Raw genomic sequence first — 21890 nt, forward strand, 5'->3', positions numbered from 1 at the left:
ACCTCCCTTTGAACACCTCTGTCCCCAACTGTCATAAGGCCCACTCTAATGGGTCGGCACTTACATCAATGTGTATTTTAAATGCTAGAGCATTTTTAATTAGAAATTAATTTATACTGCTTTTTAAGGATAACTTCTGCTAAAATTAGGAATACATATGTCCTAATTTCTGTATGTCCTAATTTCATAGCTGTTTGAATTTCCACACCCTGAGTTTCATACCATAAAGGAACTGGTGGAATACTTAGTGGGGGAAAAAAAACATCCTGAAAGAACAAGCCCTTGGGAGAATTTGCTTGGGTCTCTTTGGTTTGCTATCATGTGTCAGCTGACTATCACGTGACACACCCACATTTACTTAGGTGGGTTAAGGTAGTCAACCCCTGGCTTATGATTTCCCTCCCGAGCAGTCCCAAAGCAAGACAAGGTCAATGCCACTGCCGTGTTCACTGTGCGAGCCACCTCTTCTGGTGTCTTCCCCAGAGCTGGGTTTACTTCCATGATGTCAAGTCCTGACAGTAGCCCTACAACAACAACCAAAAAAATGGCATTGATATGGTTGATAAAAGTAACAGGCATTTAAAAATCTTTGGCGACTGATTCAGAATATATCTAGTGGAGAAGAGGTGGGAACCAACAGAAAATACATGAGGAGTTACATCACGTGATGGGTGTCCTAGAAGTACCAATGGGCTTGCTTTTAGGTCAGAGAGGCCCGCTTATACACCAGATAAGTGTACAGCTATTTCATCATTGTCTTCTTTCCCTACCTGTCTTGTAAATTTCTTCTGTGATGTAGAGACCTTCTCTATAGGATAGGCCTCCCAGGACAGGTGTGCCAGTAGCCGGTGTGAACGCTGGGTCCAGTCCATCAACATCAAAGCTCAGGTGGATGGGCCTTTTCTTTCTTTGAAGAAATAGAAAAGACTTTCCATTAGAGTGGTGGTTTAGGGATCAGTAAACAAATATAGGTCTGCTTTATAAAAAGAAGCAACAGAAATCTCTTTTTACCTAAACTTTTTAAACCACATATTTGGATAAGGCTGTCAGCAGGAAGCCTTGGTTACACAAAAGTATCATACCTGCCTAGTAGATAGCTGAACGTCTCTTCCATCACCTTGCCAATTCCCAGTTTATCCACTTCAGTCATTGAGAAATACTTAATTCCCAGAGTTTTTATAATATAGCTATAAAAGAACAGATTTAAGTTCATCTCCAGTTAGTAAGGCTGATTTTTCTTATGTTCCCTTTGATGGAAAGATTACTATAATATGATACATAAAATAAGTCCTTCGAACTGTGTTACATAGGTGCATAGTTGTACTTTAAGAGTAAATCATTATAAATTGTCTGAATAATGCCTATCTGTATAAGTGAAATGCATACACGTGTTTTTGTAGTTGTATATATGCATACATGTAAACATAGTGACAATTTAAAATAACCTTCCCTTAAGATTTGACCAGTAAAATATACCTAGCATATAAAAGAACATGGAATAAACTTACTGTTCCCCAGGGTCTACATCTCGCAAGCCGATGTACACGATATCCTTGGCAGATATGCAGGGAGTCACCCAGGAGAATCCTGGTACATCAGGGATCTAAAGATAACAGCATTTCCATTTAGATAAATATGTTTCTCTTGAACAGATCTACATTTAATGTTGAGCATCATTGATTGCATATATCTAACATTTAGAGCATAAACTTGGAAGTGATTTTAAAATTAGGAAGGAAATTAGGAAGGATGCCTGCTTCCCTTTGTATATTCTTAATTGCTTTGGCCTCAACAGCTTTGCCCTGTGACCTAGTCGTACCCTGGGCTCCTGTCTATAGTGTCATGCCCTGTGCCCCATTTCTGCAATGCTCAGATTCTTTCCCAGGGCTCTAATACCAAGAAATGTATGCTTCTGTTACTTTAATAGCTCCCATCTTTCCTTCCCTCTCTCAAAAGGACTTAATCCAGAATTTTAAAGAAGTTTCTCAGGAATAGGGAGGGGTTCTTCCTCTTGGGGATCAGCTGAGTGCTTCTCACAGTAGAGATCTGAAGCCACTGAAAACCAGGCATGGTGGCACACTCCTGTCTTAGCACCCAGAAGATAGGTGGAAAGTTCAAGGCCAGCCTCAACCACCTAGCAAGACTCTATTGCCCTCCCCCCCAAAAGTAATCTGCATGGCAAAGCTGCTCTTCTGACTGGGCTCTGATGCCAAGGGGTCACTTGGTAACATGAAGGTAGAGGTAGGAGCCAGGAGACCCATTTGCCGTTGCCTCATATTAACTGGGCATGATTCTGGGCAAGTTGTTTATCCTCTGAGTCTCTGCAGAACTGTTTAGAATGGGTTAGTCTGCCCATCTCCTCAGAAGGGTAGTTTAAGAAGCCAAAGAGACCAGGTGTGGTGGTGCACTCCTTTAATCCCAGCACTAGGGAGTTTGAGGCCAGCCAGGTCTACAAAACCGAGTTCCAGGACTGTTACATAGAGAAACCCTATCTCAGAAATCCCCATAAATAAATAAATAAATAAATAAATAAATAAATAAATAAATAAATAAATAAAAGAAATTCCAAATAGAAAGCAGTCAGCCTTCTGCATCTATGTTTCCACCAGGATGTACTTAGGCCTCTACTGGTTTGGTCTGCATTGAACATATACAAGCTTTCCACCTAGACAATACCATTGGAACTCTGTTTTCATAGCATTTATATTGTATTTGGTAATATAAATGATCTAGAGTTGATTTAGGGTCTGGGAAAGTTTGCACATAGATTATATGCAACATGTGTCATATTGTTTGAGAGACTGGAGCACCCATAGTTTTAGTATCTGTGAAGTCACCATCCACTCCCTCATGGATACAGAGGGACAACTCCAGATGGAGTGTTTGCAATCTGTACAATGAGACCCTTCCTACCTTCACCAACAACTTACCTTTTGCTTATTTACTACAGAGACGATAGTGAGGTTATACCAAGATTGAAAGGCAGGAAGACACTCCTGTTTGCCTTCTACCTCCTGAACTACTACAGAATTTTTTTTTTTTTTGTATCTGCTAAGGAACCTCTTACCTTTCCTTTTAGTTCCTTCAGGAGAAAGGACACAGGTTGTCCATGCAAATTCCCAGTGCCGGTTGTCAGGGGAGTGTTGATATCGGTGTGAGCATCCACCCAAATGACACATAGGTCAGGGTGGACCCTGGCATGGCCAGAGATGCTTCCAATTGCCATACTGCAGGGGAGGGAGGAAAATTTGTGTTAACGTCAAGCTTACAATGTTATCACATACATCATAGTGTTAGCTCACATCCTGTGCCTATTTGAATATCCTTTAAGTCCATTGAGTCTTTGCATAGACCCGAAGGGTGCTGAACAATAGAGAAGGGTAGCTGTAATGTCACTAAGAAAGACATGGACTCTCTTTAGTTCTGAGGATTGACTGGCTCCTTTTTTCTGGACTCTGTCTTAAGTATTTGATTCTCTGTGTTCAATTATAGCACAGTCTTTCATCTTTTTCTCAAAAGTCAGCACCTTTATAATCAGGGAGTATCACTAGGCAGTTCATTTGTCCCCTACAGCCAGGGTCTGTCTGTCCAGTCAGTCCTCAGCTCCCCAAATCCTCCTAACTCCCCATTAGTCCAGAATGGGAGAGCTAAGTGAGACCTTGCACAGAAGGCATTAACAATAGGTCAGACATAGGACACCTGTGTCATCACACTTGTAAACACATAAATAGCACTCAAAGCCATGAGCATCCATATTCTCAAAGTAGAAAAAAATCATGCCCTCATGTCCAAGTATTGCTTATTCATTTGGCTTGATGTCTGCTGTTACTTTAAGTCTCGTACCTTTGGGTCATCTGCATTCTTAACATTTCTACTTCCAATGTTCCCACTTAGATTTCTAAGAAAGGGAAGCAAGCCCAGTCTAAACTGCAGCTTCTCCCATAGAAGCCCTGTTCCCAGGTGCCAGTGAGGAAATGAGTGCAGGAAAGGAAACAGCTCTTGCTTCAAGAGCAGGAGTGGTTTCACTCCAACTCATCAGGCCTTCCCCGGACTTGACCCCTGAGTCAACTGGCTCTAGGCACAAACCGATTTTTGTTTTGGTGAAAATGTAAAACTAAATATCTGTCAATGTCAATATGGATATAGATATAGATATAGATATAGATATAGATATAGATATAGATATAGATACACACACAAAGTGGTGTCATTCCATGATGAAAAAATAATACTTTTGTGCATACTAAGTAGACACATAAGGAAATCTAAACTCTTGGTTTAGAACAGAACATGAGAAATGACTCAAAAATAACTGTTAAACTGGTCATGTATTCGTGAGTATTCTTTAAGAAGTTTTATAGTACTTGTATAATGGAAAGCACACATTTCTAAATTGTTCGCCTAAATGAATTGTGTGTATTGTCAGTAATAAAGTCAAATAAACTATGACTTTCTCCAGTGGCTTGTCATTATAAAATTTAAGGCTGTGCTGAAATTCACAGTTGGCATATTTCCTGTTGTAATGGATAAAGATATTTTAAGACTTCAAGTAGAGCTTGGTCTATGTTTCCATAATAAACTAATCTGTACAATGTCTCCAAAGGTAAAAAAAAAAAAAATACATACCCTACAGTGCTTTCTTGTCTGCATTTTCCCTTTTCTTGGGTCCCTTTATGCCATTTGTGCCCAACCCCCATGAATATAGCAGTTCACAAGACCTGTGGTCTCCACCCAGCACCACACTGACTCTTCCACTCTTCTGGACCTCTGCCACCACACCAGCCAGCTGCTCATCGGCTTTTCCCACAGATCTTGGGTTCTTCACAATTTGAAAAGAGCAGTCATTAGGGACATCAGCAAAGGCCAGGTCCCCATAATCTTTCACATCATATTCTGCAATTAAAAGTTTGATGTTACTAAATAGAAACAGAAATCAGCCCTCTAGCTACCATCTCACTCTGGTGCTTGCCAAAAACTGGGGCCTCCTCTTTCCCGAATCAATCCACAGAAACTGGATGCTGAAGAAAGACAATGAGAACTTTGTGGTCTTGATCCAAAAGGGACAATATCTTGTTCTGTGCCCCCGCCCCTCATCCCACCCCCGTCCCCACATGTATGTGTGTGTGTACTTGTGTGTTAAATGCTTTTGATCTCTCTGTGATAATCACGTTTGGTTTTTAAATAGTACTTCATATATCTCAAAATACATCAGAATTTGTTAACATGCAGTTGTGAAATACAGTAGCATTTTCTAAGTTTCTGACGCCACTTCAAGGGTCCTGGTTTTCCACCCACAGTGTCACCCACTGAAACCCCCATCTTCTTCCCATATCTCACCTGCCTTGCGTGCTGAAAATGTAAATGCTTTGTGTGCTTAGTACCAAACCTCTCAGGTCAGAGAGTCCAGGAAATGCAAGCTTTGTTACACTTTTTCACGTTAAAACGAAAATGCGGTGAATCCAGTGTTCCTAAGCACCTGACTGTGCTTTCAGTTGTAAAAGCCCTGACATGAGTTTCTAAACTGGAGAGCATCCCGTAGCACTGTGATACAGGATCTGCTCAGTGTTCTGAACTGGCCATTGCCGAAGTATTCATTATATCTCTGTGTTCTTAAAATTTAGCAACACTTTCAGGACATTTCACCTGGTACAATGCGCAATCAGTTTAGTCTAGTTAACTAAGGGCGAGGCCACACACTTGGGCTTTCTGTTCTCCAGTGAGTGACCTCCCTTTTTTCTTCCCTCCCTCCCTCCCTTCTCCCTTCCTTCTTTCTCCCTGCCTCCTTCCATGCCCCCCTCATGCCCTAACTCCATGCTCACCCTCACTTTCCTTTCCAGCTTGATGAAGTGATGCTCATCCATTAAACCTCATCGTTCTGAGTGTACAGGCCAGCAAGCATGGGAAATAGCTACAACCGCGTAACCACCATCAAGTAAACCCTTCCGTTCCTCCACAGGCAGTGCCTGCCCCAACTCCCAACCGGTGTGGATTGCTCTCTTTAGCTACGTTTCCCGGAACCTCCCCCAAACTGAGTCATGTGGTCATTTGTGCCCAGCCTCTCTCACTTAACATGCTATTTCTGAGACCCATCAGTGGCCTTGTCCATGCTGCAGTTTGATCCTTTGCATTGTCTCTACATGGATACCCCACTTTATTCCACCCACTAACCAGCTGGGGTACTTAGTGTCTCATTTGCTTGTTATTATACCACTGTCATTCATTCAAGTACAGGTCTTGTTTGTTGACAAAACTATCAAATGCGTTCTAAACTGGTTGTGTCGTTTTACTTTTTCCCTGGAAATACACACAGGTTCTAGTTGTTCCACCCCACCAGCACTTTGCTACCTGTATGCCCACACATGCACACTGGATGCAGTTATGGTTCCCGTTATTATTACTGTTTCATTTTACTTTCACAGGTAGGGAGACTCTTGCAATAAAGAGGTGTATTTCTTGCAGCTTTTATTTTTCATTTTCAATCTCCCCTCCCCCAGCTCATCCACCCAAACCTCTTTCTTGTATCATACATCCTTTTGTACAATAGTTTGGCCAGAAAAATCAAACCAAGTAAGGAAATGGGAATATTGCACCAGCAATGTCTATGGGGCATCCTCCCCGGGCTCTGCTTCTTCCATTGAACATGGTTCTAATGATTCTTAAAAACAAACAAACAAAAAAAAAACAAAACAAAAAACAAAACAAAACAAAACAAAACAAAACCTGATTCAGTGGCGTCAGTGTCACTGGGGACACATCCTCCCTCCTTAGAAGCCTGTCCTTCCTTCAGAGTGAGGAAGGTATTACCCGATCATCTTTCAACTTTAAAATTACCTGTCTCTTTAAGTTTCTCCACCAGACCAGCGCTCCTCAATGCTGCGGGGCCTTTCTCTACCCCTCCTCGAGGCTGAGCAACGCAAAAAGAACAGCACTTCAGTCATGACTGTGACTTCCCAATGCCCACAAGAGAAACTTCCCCCTTTTTTATCGATTCAATCATTAACCATCCGTTTTTCAGCTCCCACGGATCCAGGGCCTTACAACTTCTCACCTAATCTTCACAGTAATGTGGAATGAATTGCACCGATGCCAAACAGAAGGGACTAGAACCACAAAGTCATTTTCATCCTGGTAAATAGCAGACAAGTGGCAGAACTAGCTTTGTAAGTTGGCCTTGGAATTCCATGCTTGCCTCTTCCCAGCATGCTATGCTGTCCACAGAATAAACAGACATTCTGTGTAAAATGGTTAAATTTGGACATTCAGTCACAGGTATTTGAACTTTTGAACACAGGTATTTGTCTCAATACTGATACGAAAATAGGCTGTTTTTAATTGAGTCTGGAACAGGGTGTGCCATAAATACTGGCTACAACATAGATCTTTGGGCTGGGCCTTGCAACACCAGTAGATGGTCAGGAAAGGTGACAGGGTGATGGAGAAACTGCTACCTGGGGAAAATCTAGGGCAAAGGCATCAGCAGGCTAAGATTATGGCCTGAAAAGACCTCCATGCAAGTCAACCTACAAGACTTGCACCTGAATGTGTAACAGCAGTATTTATAATAATAATAATAACACAAACAAAACAATAAAGTGCCCTGACTGGTAAATGGAGGTGAGTTTAGGACTCTGAGGAGAAACCAGGCAAAAATTGTCACCCGAGACCTGAAACCACAAAGGCCAGAATAATAATTTCAAATTCTGACCTGTTTAAACTTGATGTGAGAAATCCTGACTTGCTGAGATAACATCCAGAGAGCTGGCCATGTTTCCCTTTGAAAAATTCTTCTCCAGCCTCATGGCTGATAGAAGGAGTCTAAAGAAATAACATCTTTCTCTATTTTTCTGATCTTCATTTCAAACACTTTAAGACACACACATTTTTATTATTATTATTATTTAAAGACACAGAAAGTGATCTTGGCCAGGAGATTGATGTCAAAAGTCACATGTGTTTATCCTAAGGATTGGGACTGTTAACCCTAAACTAAGCAAATACTTCCTCTCTGGTCAAATGACAGATGATCTGCCCAGGTGCTAGGCAAATCGTGGTGTCAAATTTCTACCGCTGACCACCAAGGACCTTGAATACTTTGCCTAACATGGTTCTGTTCCTTACATCTCATAAATTGTTTTAAATCTCATTTTTCAATTGAGGTATACTATGTGTATATACTCATGAAGGTTAGTGTGACGTCTGATTCCATGTAGACACTGGTAATATACTCAGCACTTTTAATGTTTATTATTTCTTTGTAATAAGGGTATTAAAAATCTTCTCTGGGGGTTGCAGAGTGCATTATTCTCTCTGTCTCTCACTGTCTCTGTCTCTGTCTCTGTCTCTGTCTCTCTCTCTCTGTCTCTCTCTCTCTCTCTCTCTCTCTCTCTCTGTGTGTGTGTGTGTGTGTGTGTGTGTGTATGTGTGTGTGTGTACATGCACACATGAATGTACAGGTGCACCATGCATGTTTGTGTGTCTGCAGACCAGAAGACAAACTCAAGATGTCATTCCATCAGGCATAGTGGTGCATACTTTTAATCTCACCACTGGGGATGGTTAGACAGATGTGATCTAGGCCACCCTGATATTAACTTCATGTATATATGGGGAGAGAGAGAGAGAGACAGAGAGACAGAGAAACAGAGTATTAGCTCCATGCTATCCAATGCTATACAGTGAAACCCCCATCTCAAAAAAAAAAAAAAATCCATTGGACAGACTCTGTCCAGCCCTTTAATAAATGTCCCTTGTGTGTGGGGGGAGGGAGGGCGGGGTGTGTCTCTCATTAGCCTGAAACACACAAATAGGCTGGCCTGGCTAGCCAGAGTTTCAGCTCTCTCTACCTTCCCAGCCTTGGGATTATAGACATACACCACCAGATCCAGGTATTTTGAGTTTTCTGTTTGTTTTTATTTTTTTTAAGACGGATTTGGGGACTCAAGCCCCTTACCAGCTTAGTTGTCTTCCCAGTCCTGGTGGACTGTCCCTAACTATACTCATCATGGATTCTATTTACTTACAATTTCATATCCTTTGGTCTAACTGTCAGATTTCAACTTAAATGTTTTTAGCAGTGGGGCTCTGTGTGTTGCAGTGGAGGACTGACATATAGGTGGTACCCAAACTACAACTTAATGTGACTTACCGGTCTCTCCCCTTCTCCTTTCCAGGCATCATAATAACCCTGTATAGACCTCTCAGTTGACACAGTATTTGCTATGACAGTCAGTAGGGTTCTCCGTGAAATGATTGGGTTTGTTTTGTCTTGTTAATACATGTTCTCATGTAGCCCAGGCTAGCCTCAGACTCACTGCATAGCTAAGGATGACCTTGAGCTTCAGATCCTCATCCCTCTATCTCCTCAGTTTGGAGACTATAAGAGTGTGTCACCATGCTCAGTTTATGGAGTTGGGGGATCCAACCTAGGGCTTTGTATCATCAAGCTTGCAAACCCTTTACCAACCACAATCCTAGCCCCTCACAATGACATTTTCTAGCATTCCATTTTATTTCTTTGATTAAAATGACTTCTTATGATTGCTTGTATGTTCATTGCTTCATTTCTTTGCCCACTTTGGAAATGGCTTTGTCAGTAAGCCTGGCCATTTAATGTGTCTTGTTCAGCCCCTAACTGGCCACAAAGCAAAGATTTGCTATAGAGTTGAGCCTTCTAAATCAGCATCGGTGTAGATGAGGGGTACACACTTTGGAAGCAAACAACCCTGTCTGGAAGCACACAGTGAAGATTCCACGACTATGGGGAAACTAGCAGGTCACTCTAAGCCATCTACCTGTGGACCTCTTTGAGGTCGCATACAATTTGTAACAATAGCAAAATTAAAGCTATGAAGTAGCAACAAAATAATTTTGTTGCTGGGTGTCACCACAACACGAGGAACCACAGTAAAGGGTCACAGCATTAGGAAAGTTGAGAATCACTGCAAGCCTTAATTAACTCAGTCATACGTTGAAAACAATACCTAGCTGCCTCTTTATTCACTGTTTTGGAATGAGGTGAGGCAGAGAATGGGGCTCTTTCTCAAACTTCTAACCACTTCCCTCTAGCCTTCTCCTTTTTGCCAGCTTGTCAAACTTCTTCTACACTTAGGTAGGCCAACTGCATGTATATGCTGGCAGTGCCACCCTCTGATACGTGGCTGACAACAGGGGACTCTGTCTCTACCCTTACACAATGAGCTGCAGACTCAGGCCCTTGTTGAAGGAGAATCTTTGACAAGAGGAAAGTTACTAAGAATGGGACAGTACAGCAGATGGCGTTTTACCATATTGTCCCCTAGAAGGGCCTTGAGGTCAGCTCTCTGCCTAAGCCCAGAGGCCAAGGTATGTTTTCCTTCATTCATTTGCTCATTCCTTCCTTCCTTCCTTCCTGACAAGGGTTCTCATGAAATTCACATTGGCTTTGAACTCAAGACCTCCCTAGAACATGTGCTACTATGCCTAGTTCCTTCCTTCCTTCGCTCCTTCCTTCATTCCTTCGTTCCTTCCTCCTTTCTCTTCTGTTTGCCTCCTTCTTCCCCCCTTTTTTACTTGGTCATTTTCAAGTCTTTTACAATCCATTTCAGCAGTAGTTGTAGGGCTGGGGAGATGGCTCAGTGGTTAAGAATGCACACTATCCTTCAGAGATGAACTAGTATATACACAGTTAAAAAGAAAAGTAAAACCCTTAAAACCTAAAGAACAGATGAGCATACAATGGAATTTTTAGAAGATTTTCTTCATTAATTGTGGGTGTGGGGGGTAAAGGTGCTCACAATGGCCAGGAGAGGGTATTGGATACCTTGGAGCTTGAGTTATAGGCAACTGTGAGCCAGCTGATGTGGGTGCTGGGAACTGAACCCTGTCTTCCTGGAGGGTAGCAAGTGGTACTTAACCTCTGAGCCATTTCCCCAGAACCATACTGTGCATTTTAAAGGGAATATATGCCAACAAAATACCCCTGTGTTCTGGTGCTCTGGGAGCATTCTTTGGTGGGCATAGTGAAGGCCTGTTTACTGACACTAAATACAGTTTGGGCCTCCAACCTTGGACCTCATACAATTTGTATTGGGGTTTGACAAAAAGCCAGCATGCACCTTGAGGCTTCACAATTAAAAAGACTATCTAGATTCTAAAAGCCAAGAGGAAGAACCCATTAAAACACAAAAGGACTGTAGGAGTTCCAATCCACCAACTCTCTTGTTTGACTTGGACTTTTTTCTCCTTCCCTTTTAAACACAGACCATGTTGAGTCTAAGGCATTCTGTTATTACCATGAGCAGAATGAGTGTATCCAAGCCAGGGCAGGGGGGGAGGGAAGCAATGGCCCACTTAGGCGCCGCTACACGTGTGTTTCATGCTTAGGCGGTCTAAGCAAGTGGACATTAATGGATCTAGTCGTCCTTACAGGGGTGCCACCCTGAAGTATTTTGTACTTGTTCTCTCTCCTTAAAGAGCCATGTAAAGGCCCCCCAATTTATGAGCTAACAGTCATAAGATCATTAAAGCTCCAAGTAGCATGAACTCCTCACAAACTTGCAAAAGCTCTATTACTTAACGTAATAGAAAAAGTCTGAAGGTTGCTGCCAACCCATTACATTTTTCTAGGCATTAATTGTGTAACCAGACCAATGTGTGTTCTTACAATCTCACACTCTATACTCAGAAAACACGAAAAACATCAAGAACCACAGCAACCAGTGAAGAAGCTAGAGTGCAGGTACAGGCGATCTCCACCCAGGTGAATTTGCTCCAACATAGTCATGACTCGGATTGAAATGAAATAGGCTTTGGCAGGAGCCTAAAAAGGAAGTGGATTTAAGTCCTCAGGTATGCCATGCCACACAGTGGTGAGAAGACTTGAGTGCACAAACCTGGAGTCCAGATGGTGCTGGGAAACTTACAGCCAGATGGCAATGCCTGGCAAGTGTTAAAATGAAACATTTGCCAATAAGTTCCAGGCATGCAAAGGCAGGCTCTCACTTACCTGTCCCTTGGAGAACGGCGCCCCGATAATCCCTATGGACTTTGGCTTGGAGCTCATGCTGTCACCGGATTCCTTCTGCTGCACCGGTACTGTGTCCAGCTGCTTGTCACCAGCTGTAACTCTGAAAGACAGAGGGCACATCTTTTTCCCCCCTTATAATTGGGTTGGATCTGTTTATCCAACAACTGGCTCCGCCTCCTGAGTGTGAATGACAGAGTCAACAGAAACACCCCATCGGTAGAATCGCCCTGGTTCCTCTGCGCCTCTCAGGTCTCTAGTGAAGTGAGCATTATTCATCCGTCCAGTTCACACCCTTTTGAAAAAGCCAGCTGGATGACATTAATCATTCCTCAGACAATTGACAATTGTGTGTGGTTTCATAACTGCAATGTGAAGTACTAGGTTCGTAGCCTGTACAACCTCAGGGCAGGGCACTCACCTTTTCCAGGATTTAAGTCCACCGAGGAATTGCAAGGTGAGGCTAAAAGAGCAATAGGGTCTCTTACTGCTCTTCCATTGAGCATCCTGAGTCATAGCTTCAATTGCTGGGGAAAACAGCGAATCTGGAAGACATATTTCATGTGTACCAAGTCACATTGTCTAGGAAAGCAAGTGGCTTTATTATTATTCTTATTACTAGTATTAATGTTAGTATTTACTGGAAGGCATCAGTTATTTCCCTGATAACCCAAAGCAGTTTCAGTTTTGAAATACATTTTTGAAATACAGGAAAATCTCATCTTTTGCAATCATGTTACAACCAAGGTAGAGAAAGCAAAATCAGCTAGCTTGAGTTTCCGTCGTGTGCCAAGATAATGTTTCTTCATTTCATCTTTAAACCAACCTTAGGCTGAACATCATTCTCCCTGTGGCTTTACTGGGGAAGAAACTGCAGCATGGGAGGTTGCTAGTCACATGCAGATTGCAGAAGGAGAACAGAGATCCAGTGCTGGGCATCTGCATAAACCTAGGTGCTGGGCTTCTGATGGAAGCAGCCCCAGCAGCGTCAGCGGGTCACCCTGAGACGTTGTTTGTGGATTGGTAAAAGCACAGATCTAGGCCAGATGAGATAGCCAGCTGGTGAAGCACTGACGCCAAGCCTGGTGACCCAAGTTTGACCCTCAGAGCCCATATGGTGGAAGGAGAGAATCCACTCCTGCAAGCTGACCTCTGACCTCCATGATTTAGTGCATGCATTACCCACCCCCAACACTAAATAAATATTTTGAAAAGTGTGAATCCAGAAGAAATACAACCAAGTATTCTCCCAGCTATAAACTTACTTGATTATAACCTTAAAAAGAAAACCGGCATATGAGAAGTAAAATTTTTTTAATCCTTCTGAAGACAAAACAACCAGGAGAATTCTAATATCTCAAGGCAGAGACTCTTTCTCCCTCTCCCTTCAATACTTAGAATAGTCCAATATGAGATAAACACTGATTCTACTGATTGAATAAATGTATTGTACTCACTGAATGAATAAATCAAGAAGCCAAAGTCTCTCAGAACCATTTTTGATGGCTCTTTTCCAAACATATGTTCTGTATTTACTATGTTTTGCTGATATAATCTAAATACATAGTTACAGGGTTTTTTCTTAATGTATTTATTTGAGGCAGAATCTCAGAATATATTCCAACCTGGCCTTGAATTCTTGGTCGTCCTGCCTCAGGCTCTTGAATCCTGGTGTTAGCACTACACCTGGATATGGTATTCTTTATATGACCTAAGTATTTGCCTCTAATGATGTTGACGTTGGAAATCATCTTTCTTTCTTTCGTCCTCTGTTCTCCTCCTCCTCCTTCCTTTTGTTTTTTCAAGACAAGGTTTCTCTGTAGCTCTGGCTGTCCTGAAACTCACAGGAATCCGCCTGGGATTAAAGGCATATGCCATCACCATCCAGCCACTTTTCTTAATCTGTCAAGAATCGGATAGCTTTGTGTATGCTGTCATTCAAAATCCTTAATTTACAAATGGCAGCTGGGTAATTTTCACAATAAGCTTTGGGAGTTCAAGTTTCACCTGCTCCCCAGATCACAGGTGTGATCTACTTTTTCTTCTGTTTGATTTGAATTGTATCCTTCTTTGAGCCTCTTGGTGCTGGCCTGTAATTCCAGCTATTTGGGAGGATGAGGCAGGGGGACTACAGGTTCAAAGCCTGTCTGGGCCATAGAGCTAGTTCGAAGCCAACTTGGCCAATTTAGAGCCTTCCCCAAAGTCAGAAGAAAAGGAGAAAAAGCTGTTCAGTGTGAATGGTTTGCCTACCAGAGATATGCTAGGTTTGAGCATTAGAAGCACAGAGTTTCGTGTTTGAATTGATTTATCTTAATCCACTTTTTTATATTGTTTAAATCTTCCAGCTACATCTCCCCTCCAACTCAAGATAGCTTCCCCATGTTACCACTGAGCTATTTCTATCATATGCCAAGTTCTGTATCATAAATGATGTGTGACTCTGTCAGAAGATGGTGGAAAGAATTGGTGAATGGTGCACAATGCCTGGGGAAACTGTGAGAGAGGCTCCAGGCAGAAAGGCAGAGGGCCTTTTACCTCAGGTGCATTTTGTTCCCAGGATTGTTCCTGAACGTGGTTTGGTGCCTCCTGTAGTAAACATTTACTTTCAATTGATAAGATACATTTATTCTTGTTGGATGTCACAATATAGCTATAGAACCCAGTCTGGCCAGAGTGTCCTGAATCTGGATACGGCCTTCTGCCTTGCTTTCATGCTTTCTCAGACAGAATCTACAGTACTCGCCAGGCAATTGTGTTTCAACTGATCTGTCTTGGGAATGTTCTGGGAAAGAGCTGTTCTGTTAATATTTAGTGTGTGCTCACTAGTGTTTATTACATGGTTTTTTCTGAACTCCAACAACCATCCTTGTATCATTGCTTTCATTCTTTCATTTGTGTGCAATATCATTGCTTTTTTGCTTTCTTTCATTTGGGTGCAAAAGTACATTGGAACTGAAGTTACATCACACGGTAGTCTGTTCCATACTTTCAGGGTCCTCAGATCCCAAGCCCAGCAGACAAGTTCTGTACAGGTCAGCTGAAAAGTCAACACTGCTCCATGCAGTTTCCTCTGTGCCACTGGGTTGCTTGCCCATGGCTACACTAATCCATAACGCCTAGTCAGTATGGCTTCATGGTGAATATTATAGTTGGAAAAAAGGAACCTGTGCTCTTTCTTTTCAAAATTGGTTGATCTTATGTTTATTTGTGTCTGATTTTTGAAGAAGGAGTTGGTGAGTATGTTTTTGCTAACTTCATATATTAATTCATAGAGCTTAGCTGTCAAGCCTCATCACCAGGGCTTTTCTTGGAAGTCTTTGCTTAGGCAGATTGAGGGAACCTTTTTATCACCTGATTGATTGATGAACCCTAACTCTCTGATAAAGAAAAACTCATGGTTTCTTGGCTATCTTGTTTTCCTTGGGTCTTTATTGTTTCAGGTATCTTCCTAAACATCACCAGTTTCACATATTACACAGTTTACCATCACAGTCACTCCCTTTCAAACACCCCCTGGCCTCCCTGTGTTCTCCTTAAGTAAACCATCCGGAACTCAGTGCATAGGTCCAGTCGTAGATGGAGACATCTAGTCCATCAAACATATATTTGGTATAGCTTGTCTTTTCTAGGTCATGGAGGAATCCAAGGCCAAGGAAGTACTTTATAAGAGCCATGTCACTCCATAGATACCCTCAGCCTGAAGTGGCCCAACTCCTGAATCAGTCATCCATCTACAGACAGGCTTGTTGACTAATAGGACATGTTTATACAGTAACAGAAGGAAGTCTGGAAATGACTGATTTCCTAACAATAGAGTTTTGCTGGGCTTGGTCAGTTATGTTTTGTCCTCTGACTTCCCTATCCAAGATGAGCTGACCTTGACAGGTCTTACCCTGGGTGACCTCATTCGGACATGGAATGATTACTGCTTCCTTCCTGTCATAAACACAAACTGTACTTTTTTTGCTTAATTTTAAACTTTTTATATTAATTTACTGTGTGTGTGTGTGTGTGTGTGTGTGTGTGTGTGGTGTGTGAATGTGTAGTGTGGGTATGTGGTGTGTGTGTGTAGTGTGTGTGTGGTATGTGGTGGTATGTGTATTGTGTGGTGTGTATGTGTGGTGTGTGAGTGTTGTGTAGTGTGTATGTGTGGTGTGTATGGTGTGTGTGGTATGAGGGGTGTGTGTATTGTGTGGTATGCATGTGTGGTGTGTGGGTGTTGTATAGTGTGTGTGGTGTGTGTGATTGTGTGTGTATGGTATGTGTGATGTGTGGGGATGTTCATAATTGTATGGTGTGTGTGTATGTGGTGTGGTGTGTGTGTGTGGTGTGTGTTTGTGTGGTGTGTGTGTGGTGTGTGTGGTGAGTGGTGTGTGGTGTGTGTGTGTAGTGCTGTGTGTGTGGTATGGTGTGTGTGGCATGTGTGTGGGGGTGTGGTATGTGTGTTGTATGTGTGTGTGTGTGTATGTGTGTGTATGTGGTGTGGTGTGTGTGTGGTGTGTGTTTGTGTGGTATGTGTGTGTGGTGTGTGTGGTGAGTGGTGTGTGGTGTGTGGTGTGTGTGTGTGTATGTGCTGTGTGTGTGGTATGGTGTGTATGGCATGTGTTTGGGGGTGTGGTATGTGTGTTTTGTGTGTGTGTGTGTGTGTGTGTGTGTGTGTACATGAGTGTGTTGGTAAACACATGCCATGGTGCCCCTGTGGAGCTTCTGTCCCATCATATGGGTTCAGGGAATCAGACTCTGGTTATCTGGGCAACAGGCACCTTTACCCAAGATCCTCTACCCTCTACTAAGGACTATCTTTTCATTCTCCAAAGCTGTGTTCCCAGAACATCTACAGCAGTGGTTTTCAACCTGTGAGTCACAACCCCTTTGAAGTCAATCAAATGATCCTTTCACAGGGGTCACCTAAGACCATCAGAAAACACAGATACTTACATTACAATTCATAGCAGTAGTAAAATCACAGTTGTGAAGTAGCAACGAAAATATTTTTTTTTTTGGCCCGGGGGGAGGTCACCACAACAAGAGGAACTGAATTAAAGGGTGGTGACATTAAGAAGGTTGAGAACCACTGTAAGGAAGAAGACAGGGTCATCTGCTTATGTCTTCCTATCAGAGCCCACTTTACCAAGCCCAAGTCTTTCCTTAGTGTAGAGAATGTACACTGGGCTTTAAAAGCTCATTTCCTAAGAACACAGACCTCGAACCTACTCACCTGTTCTGTACCGCAAATGGGTATTTAAAAACTGTTGGCATTTGAAGCCAGAGATGTGCTTCCTGTAGACTCCTAGAGGAGTCTTTTGCTTCTCCTCAGTTTCTGGTGTCTTTCTGGCAATCTTCAGTGATGTTTGGCTTGCAAGTACACCTTTCTAACCCTTGACCTTCACTGGCATTCTCCCTGCAATCTTTTTCTGCCTTTTTACCTTATCTTCTTATGAGGACATCAGTCCGAATGCACTTTCAAATAACAAAGAAAATGTATTTTAAACTTTGGTGATTCGAGTGACTAAAGAGAAACATTCCTTGCAGACTAGATGCTTCCCTCTGAGGCTCCAAACTGTGGCCCACATCGACATTGTATTTTTATCAGTCAGCTGGCAGATGAGACCTTTTAAAGATGAAGCCCCAAGAGCTGGAAAAGACAGCAACAGGGTGATTTCAGAGACATGTTCTACTTGGTGTGTGGACTCCTGAGACAAAATGCAACAAGGACAGGCAGTCCCTGCAACAGTGAGTTTGTGGAAACGTTTGTTTCAGATCTCGTCAGTGTCTCTGGTAGGAACTCTCCCAATCATGAGGCAGAGTGAGTGGCTACAGGAAGGCTCGCTCTGGACGTCTGACTCATGGTGGTTTCATAACCACATGAGTGCAGACTCCTCTTTCCTTCTTCCCAGACTCACCCACATGTGAAGCAAAGTTCACAGCAGGGTGGAGGCTGCAAGAAACAGGCCGTGGAAGATCAACACCCCTGTGTCTCTGTGACACAGCTATCCCAGGGGCAGCCACTTGTGACCTGACCAGGTGACAGAGGTCTGCAAACGTGACAGCTCATGCCCAGCAAGACCCCGAAACACAACCATGGAGTCTGCATGCAATATTTTCTCATTTTGGGGGTTTCAGCTGCTGCAGATCCTCAGTAGGGGTCGGCAATAGGAAGATGGAGAAAGACAGCTAAAAGCGCTAGAGTCATGAGCATATATGAGTTGCCTCAACGTGTTCCCAGAAATGACAAGAAAACTCAATGCCTTGCACATTTGAGCAGGGACTGGGGCTGTAAGGTTACCACATGTGACCTTTGTTGGCAGTCAGATTTACTCCATCATTAAATGCAGCCTGGGACATAGAATCATAGACAGGAAATAGCTGCAGCTACTGAGGTGGAATGGCTTGACCAAACCACACAAGCCAATTGAGCCTACAACTGATAAAGAGAAACACAGTTTGGGCTTCTCGTGTGTAGTTTTTAGTTTCTCTTGTCTGCTCTTTCCACACTCACAAGACTTGAGTTAGTTCTGTAGCTTTTAGAAGATTCAAGAGATTCTAAGAATCTTTCAAAAACAAAAAACTGATGAGTAGTGGGTTATATGTTCTGCAGAAAAATTAATCATTTTTCTACCCAAACCAAGAGAGACAAACCGTGTTTGTGTGTGTGTGTGTGTGTGTGCCCACTCATACATGTGTGTATGTTGTATTTACAAAGTATTCTTTCTTTGTCTGGTCAGTTAAGTGGTAAATACACTAGACTCTACTTTGGGGGAAAAATCAAACAAGTTAAATGCAAGCTTTTTTCTTGATGAGTTTTCAGTGTATCTACATATTGATTGGTGCTTGTCATAAATTTATAATTGTTAAAGGAAGCCAAAAGTATGTTCTATTTGTTCTGTTCTCCATATGAATATATAAATATGTATTTAAAATAAGTTATTTAAACAATTTAAATAAGATATGTGTTTAAAATAATATAAATATGCTTAAAATAATATAAATAAAATATACATTTAAAATAAATATTAATAAATACATAAATGTGTATTTAGCTTTAGTTAGACCCTCTATATCTCATTTACTTTTTTAAAAATCCCTTTGCCATTTGATGTCATATCCTGAATAACACTTCATAACTTGTTTCCCAGTTCACTAATTTTTCTTCTGTTAAGCCTGTTTGATGGATTCTTTATTTTTATTATTGTTTATACCTTTGTATGGTTTCTTTTCCCTGTAGTTATTACATTTGTCTTTCTTTCCCTACTCTGTGTGTGTGTGTGTGTGTGTATGTGTGTGTGTGTGTGTGTGTGTGTGTGTTGTATGCACAGGTATGTGGGATTGGGTGGTGAGGGTATACACACTGGTCCTTGGGCATACAGAAGCCAGAGGAAGACATCAGATATCATCCTCTTTTGTTCTATCTTAACTAATTTGTTTTTTTTTTTGTTTTTGTTTTTTTGTTTTTTTGTTTTTTGAGACACGGTCTCTTACTGAACCTGGTGCTCTGTGTTCCAGGTAGGCTAGATGGTAGGTGAGCTTCTGGGAGCCACCTTTCTCTCCCTCTCTTTTTAAAAATGTATTTATTTTATGTGCATTTATGTTTTGCCTGTGTGTATCTTCATGTGAAGTTATTAGATGGTGGAGTTATAGGCAGTGTGAGCTGCCATATGGGTGCTGGGAACTGAACCCAGATCCTTTGGAAGAGCAGTCAGTGCTCTTAACCACTGAGCCACCTCTCCAGACCCGGAATCCACCTTTCTCTAAAGCACCCCCTCCCATACACACAATGTTCGTGTTACAGGCATTCTTAGCCATGATCAGCCTTTATGAGGGTGCAGGGATTTGAACTCAGTTCCTCTGGCTTTCACAGCAAGTGTCTTACCCACCAAAGCCATCTCCCTAGCCTTCTTTTACTTATTTATTTTTTTAACAAGATAGCATGTAAAACATCACTATACAATAAACTCTTTACTTAGGGCTTGGCTTTATGACCTTAACCTACTTTGTACAAAACTGTCATATTCCTTTGGTCCCTTTTAATCTGGCACAGTTTGCTCATTTCATGTTTTGGTTTTGCCTTGTTTTGTGTTTTCTGTCTTACACGCATTTCAGACTTTTGAAGAATCTCCCAACAAAGATGTTCCCTTTGATTAAATGTAACTTTCGCCATGCTTTAAAGGACAGAAGAAAAGCAACATGATGAGCTCGGTGTGGCACATTCAGTGTGAAGTGTTGACTAGGCCAGCTAATGCTGCCTTCACCTTCAGTCTCTTGGCTAAAGGAGGACCTGACAAGTTTCTTTACTTCACATTTACTATATTTATCTTACTGATTAATATGTGTCAGACCGATGATTTAATATGTGTGATTATTCTGGTTCTCATTACTGTTTGACTTCCCGGGCTCAGCATCTGTTGACAATTCTCAACTCTAATGATTATCACTATGTTTGCCAAATGCTAGCTGTCTGTTTCAATCATTTTTTACATAGATTGCTTGGAATTCTATGATTAAGGAGAGCTCCTATTTTTCTTCCATTTGTTTACTCATTCAATGATTTATATCACTATGGACTTGTACATGCTTGCTTTACCACATGAGTAATAGTTACTCCCATTTCTTTTGCTTTTCCTATTGTCCCAGATTTTATCAACTTTAAAGTGCTCATTATTTTAAAAATTATGTTTACTTATTATGTTTGGTGGGTTGGGAATGGGGGAAGTGCACATGAATACAATTGCCGTCAGAAGCCAGAGATGTCATTTCCCCTCTGAGGCTGGAGTACAGGTGGTGGTATTTATTGTGGGTGCTGAGAACTGAACCTGGGTTCCCTGCAAGAGCAGAGTTGGCTCTTAACGGCTGAACAATCTCTCCAGCACGCTCACCAATATTTTAAGTCGGCTCTCTTTTTACATGATTTACATACTGTTAGTATTTAGGCATCTGTACTGGCCTGTCCTTGGGGTTCTGACAGGATACACACTCAGCTGCAGCCACTAAGAGCACCACCAGTGTCTATTCACTATGTTCCCTTTTGAAAGGGCCCTCCTACCTCCAGTCCTCCTGTCTCTTCCCCCCTCTCTTTCCCTCCCTCTCTCTCTCTCCCTCTCTCCCCTCCTCCTCTCTCCCTCCCCTCTCTCTCTTCCTCTCTCTCTCTCTCCCTTCCCCCTTCTCTCTTCCTTCCCCCTTTCTCTCTCCCTCTCCCCTGCTGCTCCTGTCCCCAGAGGCTGGTCTCTCCCTCCCCTTTCCCCTTTTATGAACCCTCTCCCTAATAAAAAAAAAAAACAAAAACCCTCTGCTTGAACCCTGTCAAATGATGTCTTTCTCTCGTGCTGCTTCTCTTAAATTACAACACATATATCATCTGGTTTTGCTTTCCAGTACTACAAGGTAGTCCAAATTTATCTACAGCATCCCTCCTCCAGATATTTTTCCGAGCATCAATTGGTCCAAGGAAGGCTGACTTCTCTCTTTCATTTGAAAAAGAAGTGGAGAAGCCAGATCTGTATGCCAGACTGTCCAATAAATTGTTGTTTCTAGGCTCATTTAGCACATAAGGCTGAGAAAAATATGTATGGACACTGTTGTGCAAGTACACACACACACACACACACACACACACACACACACATCCCATTCCTATTTCTGTGTCTGTTCATCTGCAAATATATTAAATCTGTGAATTCATCCTGATCTTACAGCTAACATCACAAGATTTTGCTTTTCCTTACTTTAACTCCTTTTCTGGTCATCAAAAGTTTGACTTTAATTATTAGTGATTTAATTATAAGTGCATTCCTTCTTCAAAAATTTTGTCTAGGCTTTTGTTTCCCTGCACTTTTAATTAACTATTTAAAAGCTCCTTTCGGGGCTCAGTAAGTAAGCATTTGTGATACAAGCC

At 42.0% G+C, this 21890-nt stretch overlaps 1 protein-coding gene across 2 annotated transcripts; it reads right to left on the minus strand.

Annotated features, from left to right (window-relative positions):
* Positions 1-8: 8 nt before the first annotated feature.
* Positions 9-12199, minus strand: Arg1 (arginase 1). 2 transcript variants are annotated; one of them, XM_027402909.2, is made up of 8 exons: positions 11984-12199; positions 6832-6904; positions 4719-4893; positions 3068-3227; positions 1509-1603; positions 1083-1187; positions 771-907; positions 9-524 (listed from the first exon to the last, which is right to left on the minus strand). In XM_027402909.2, the coding sequence occupies exons 1-8, from the start codon at positions 12122-12124 to the stop codon at positions 355-357; spliced, it is 1056 nt and encodes a 351-aa protein (XP_027258710.1). In that variant the 5' UTR covers positions 12125-12199; the 3' UTR covers positions 9-354. The 2 variants fall into 2 exon arrangements, with proteins under 2 accessions (XP_027258710.1, XP_035296212.1); XM_035440321.1 differs by lacking the exons at positions 1509-1603; positions 3068-3227.
* Positions 12200-21890: the final 9691 nt, after the last annotated feature.

Source organism: Cricetulus griseus, chromosome 2 (genome assembly GCF_003668045.3).
Source record: "Cricetulus griseus strain 17A/GY chromosome 2, alternate assembly CriGri-PICRH-1.0, whole genome shotgun sequence".
Lineage (NCBI taxonomy): Eukaryota > Metazoa > Chordata > Mammalia > Rodentia > Cricetidae > Cricetulus > Cricetulus griseus.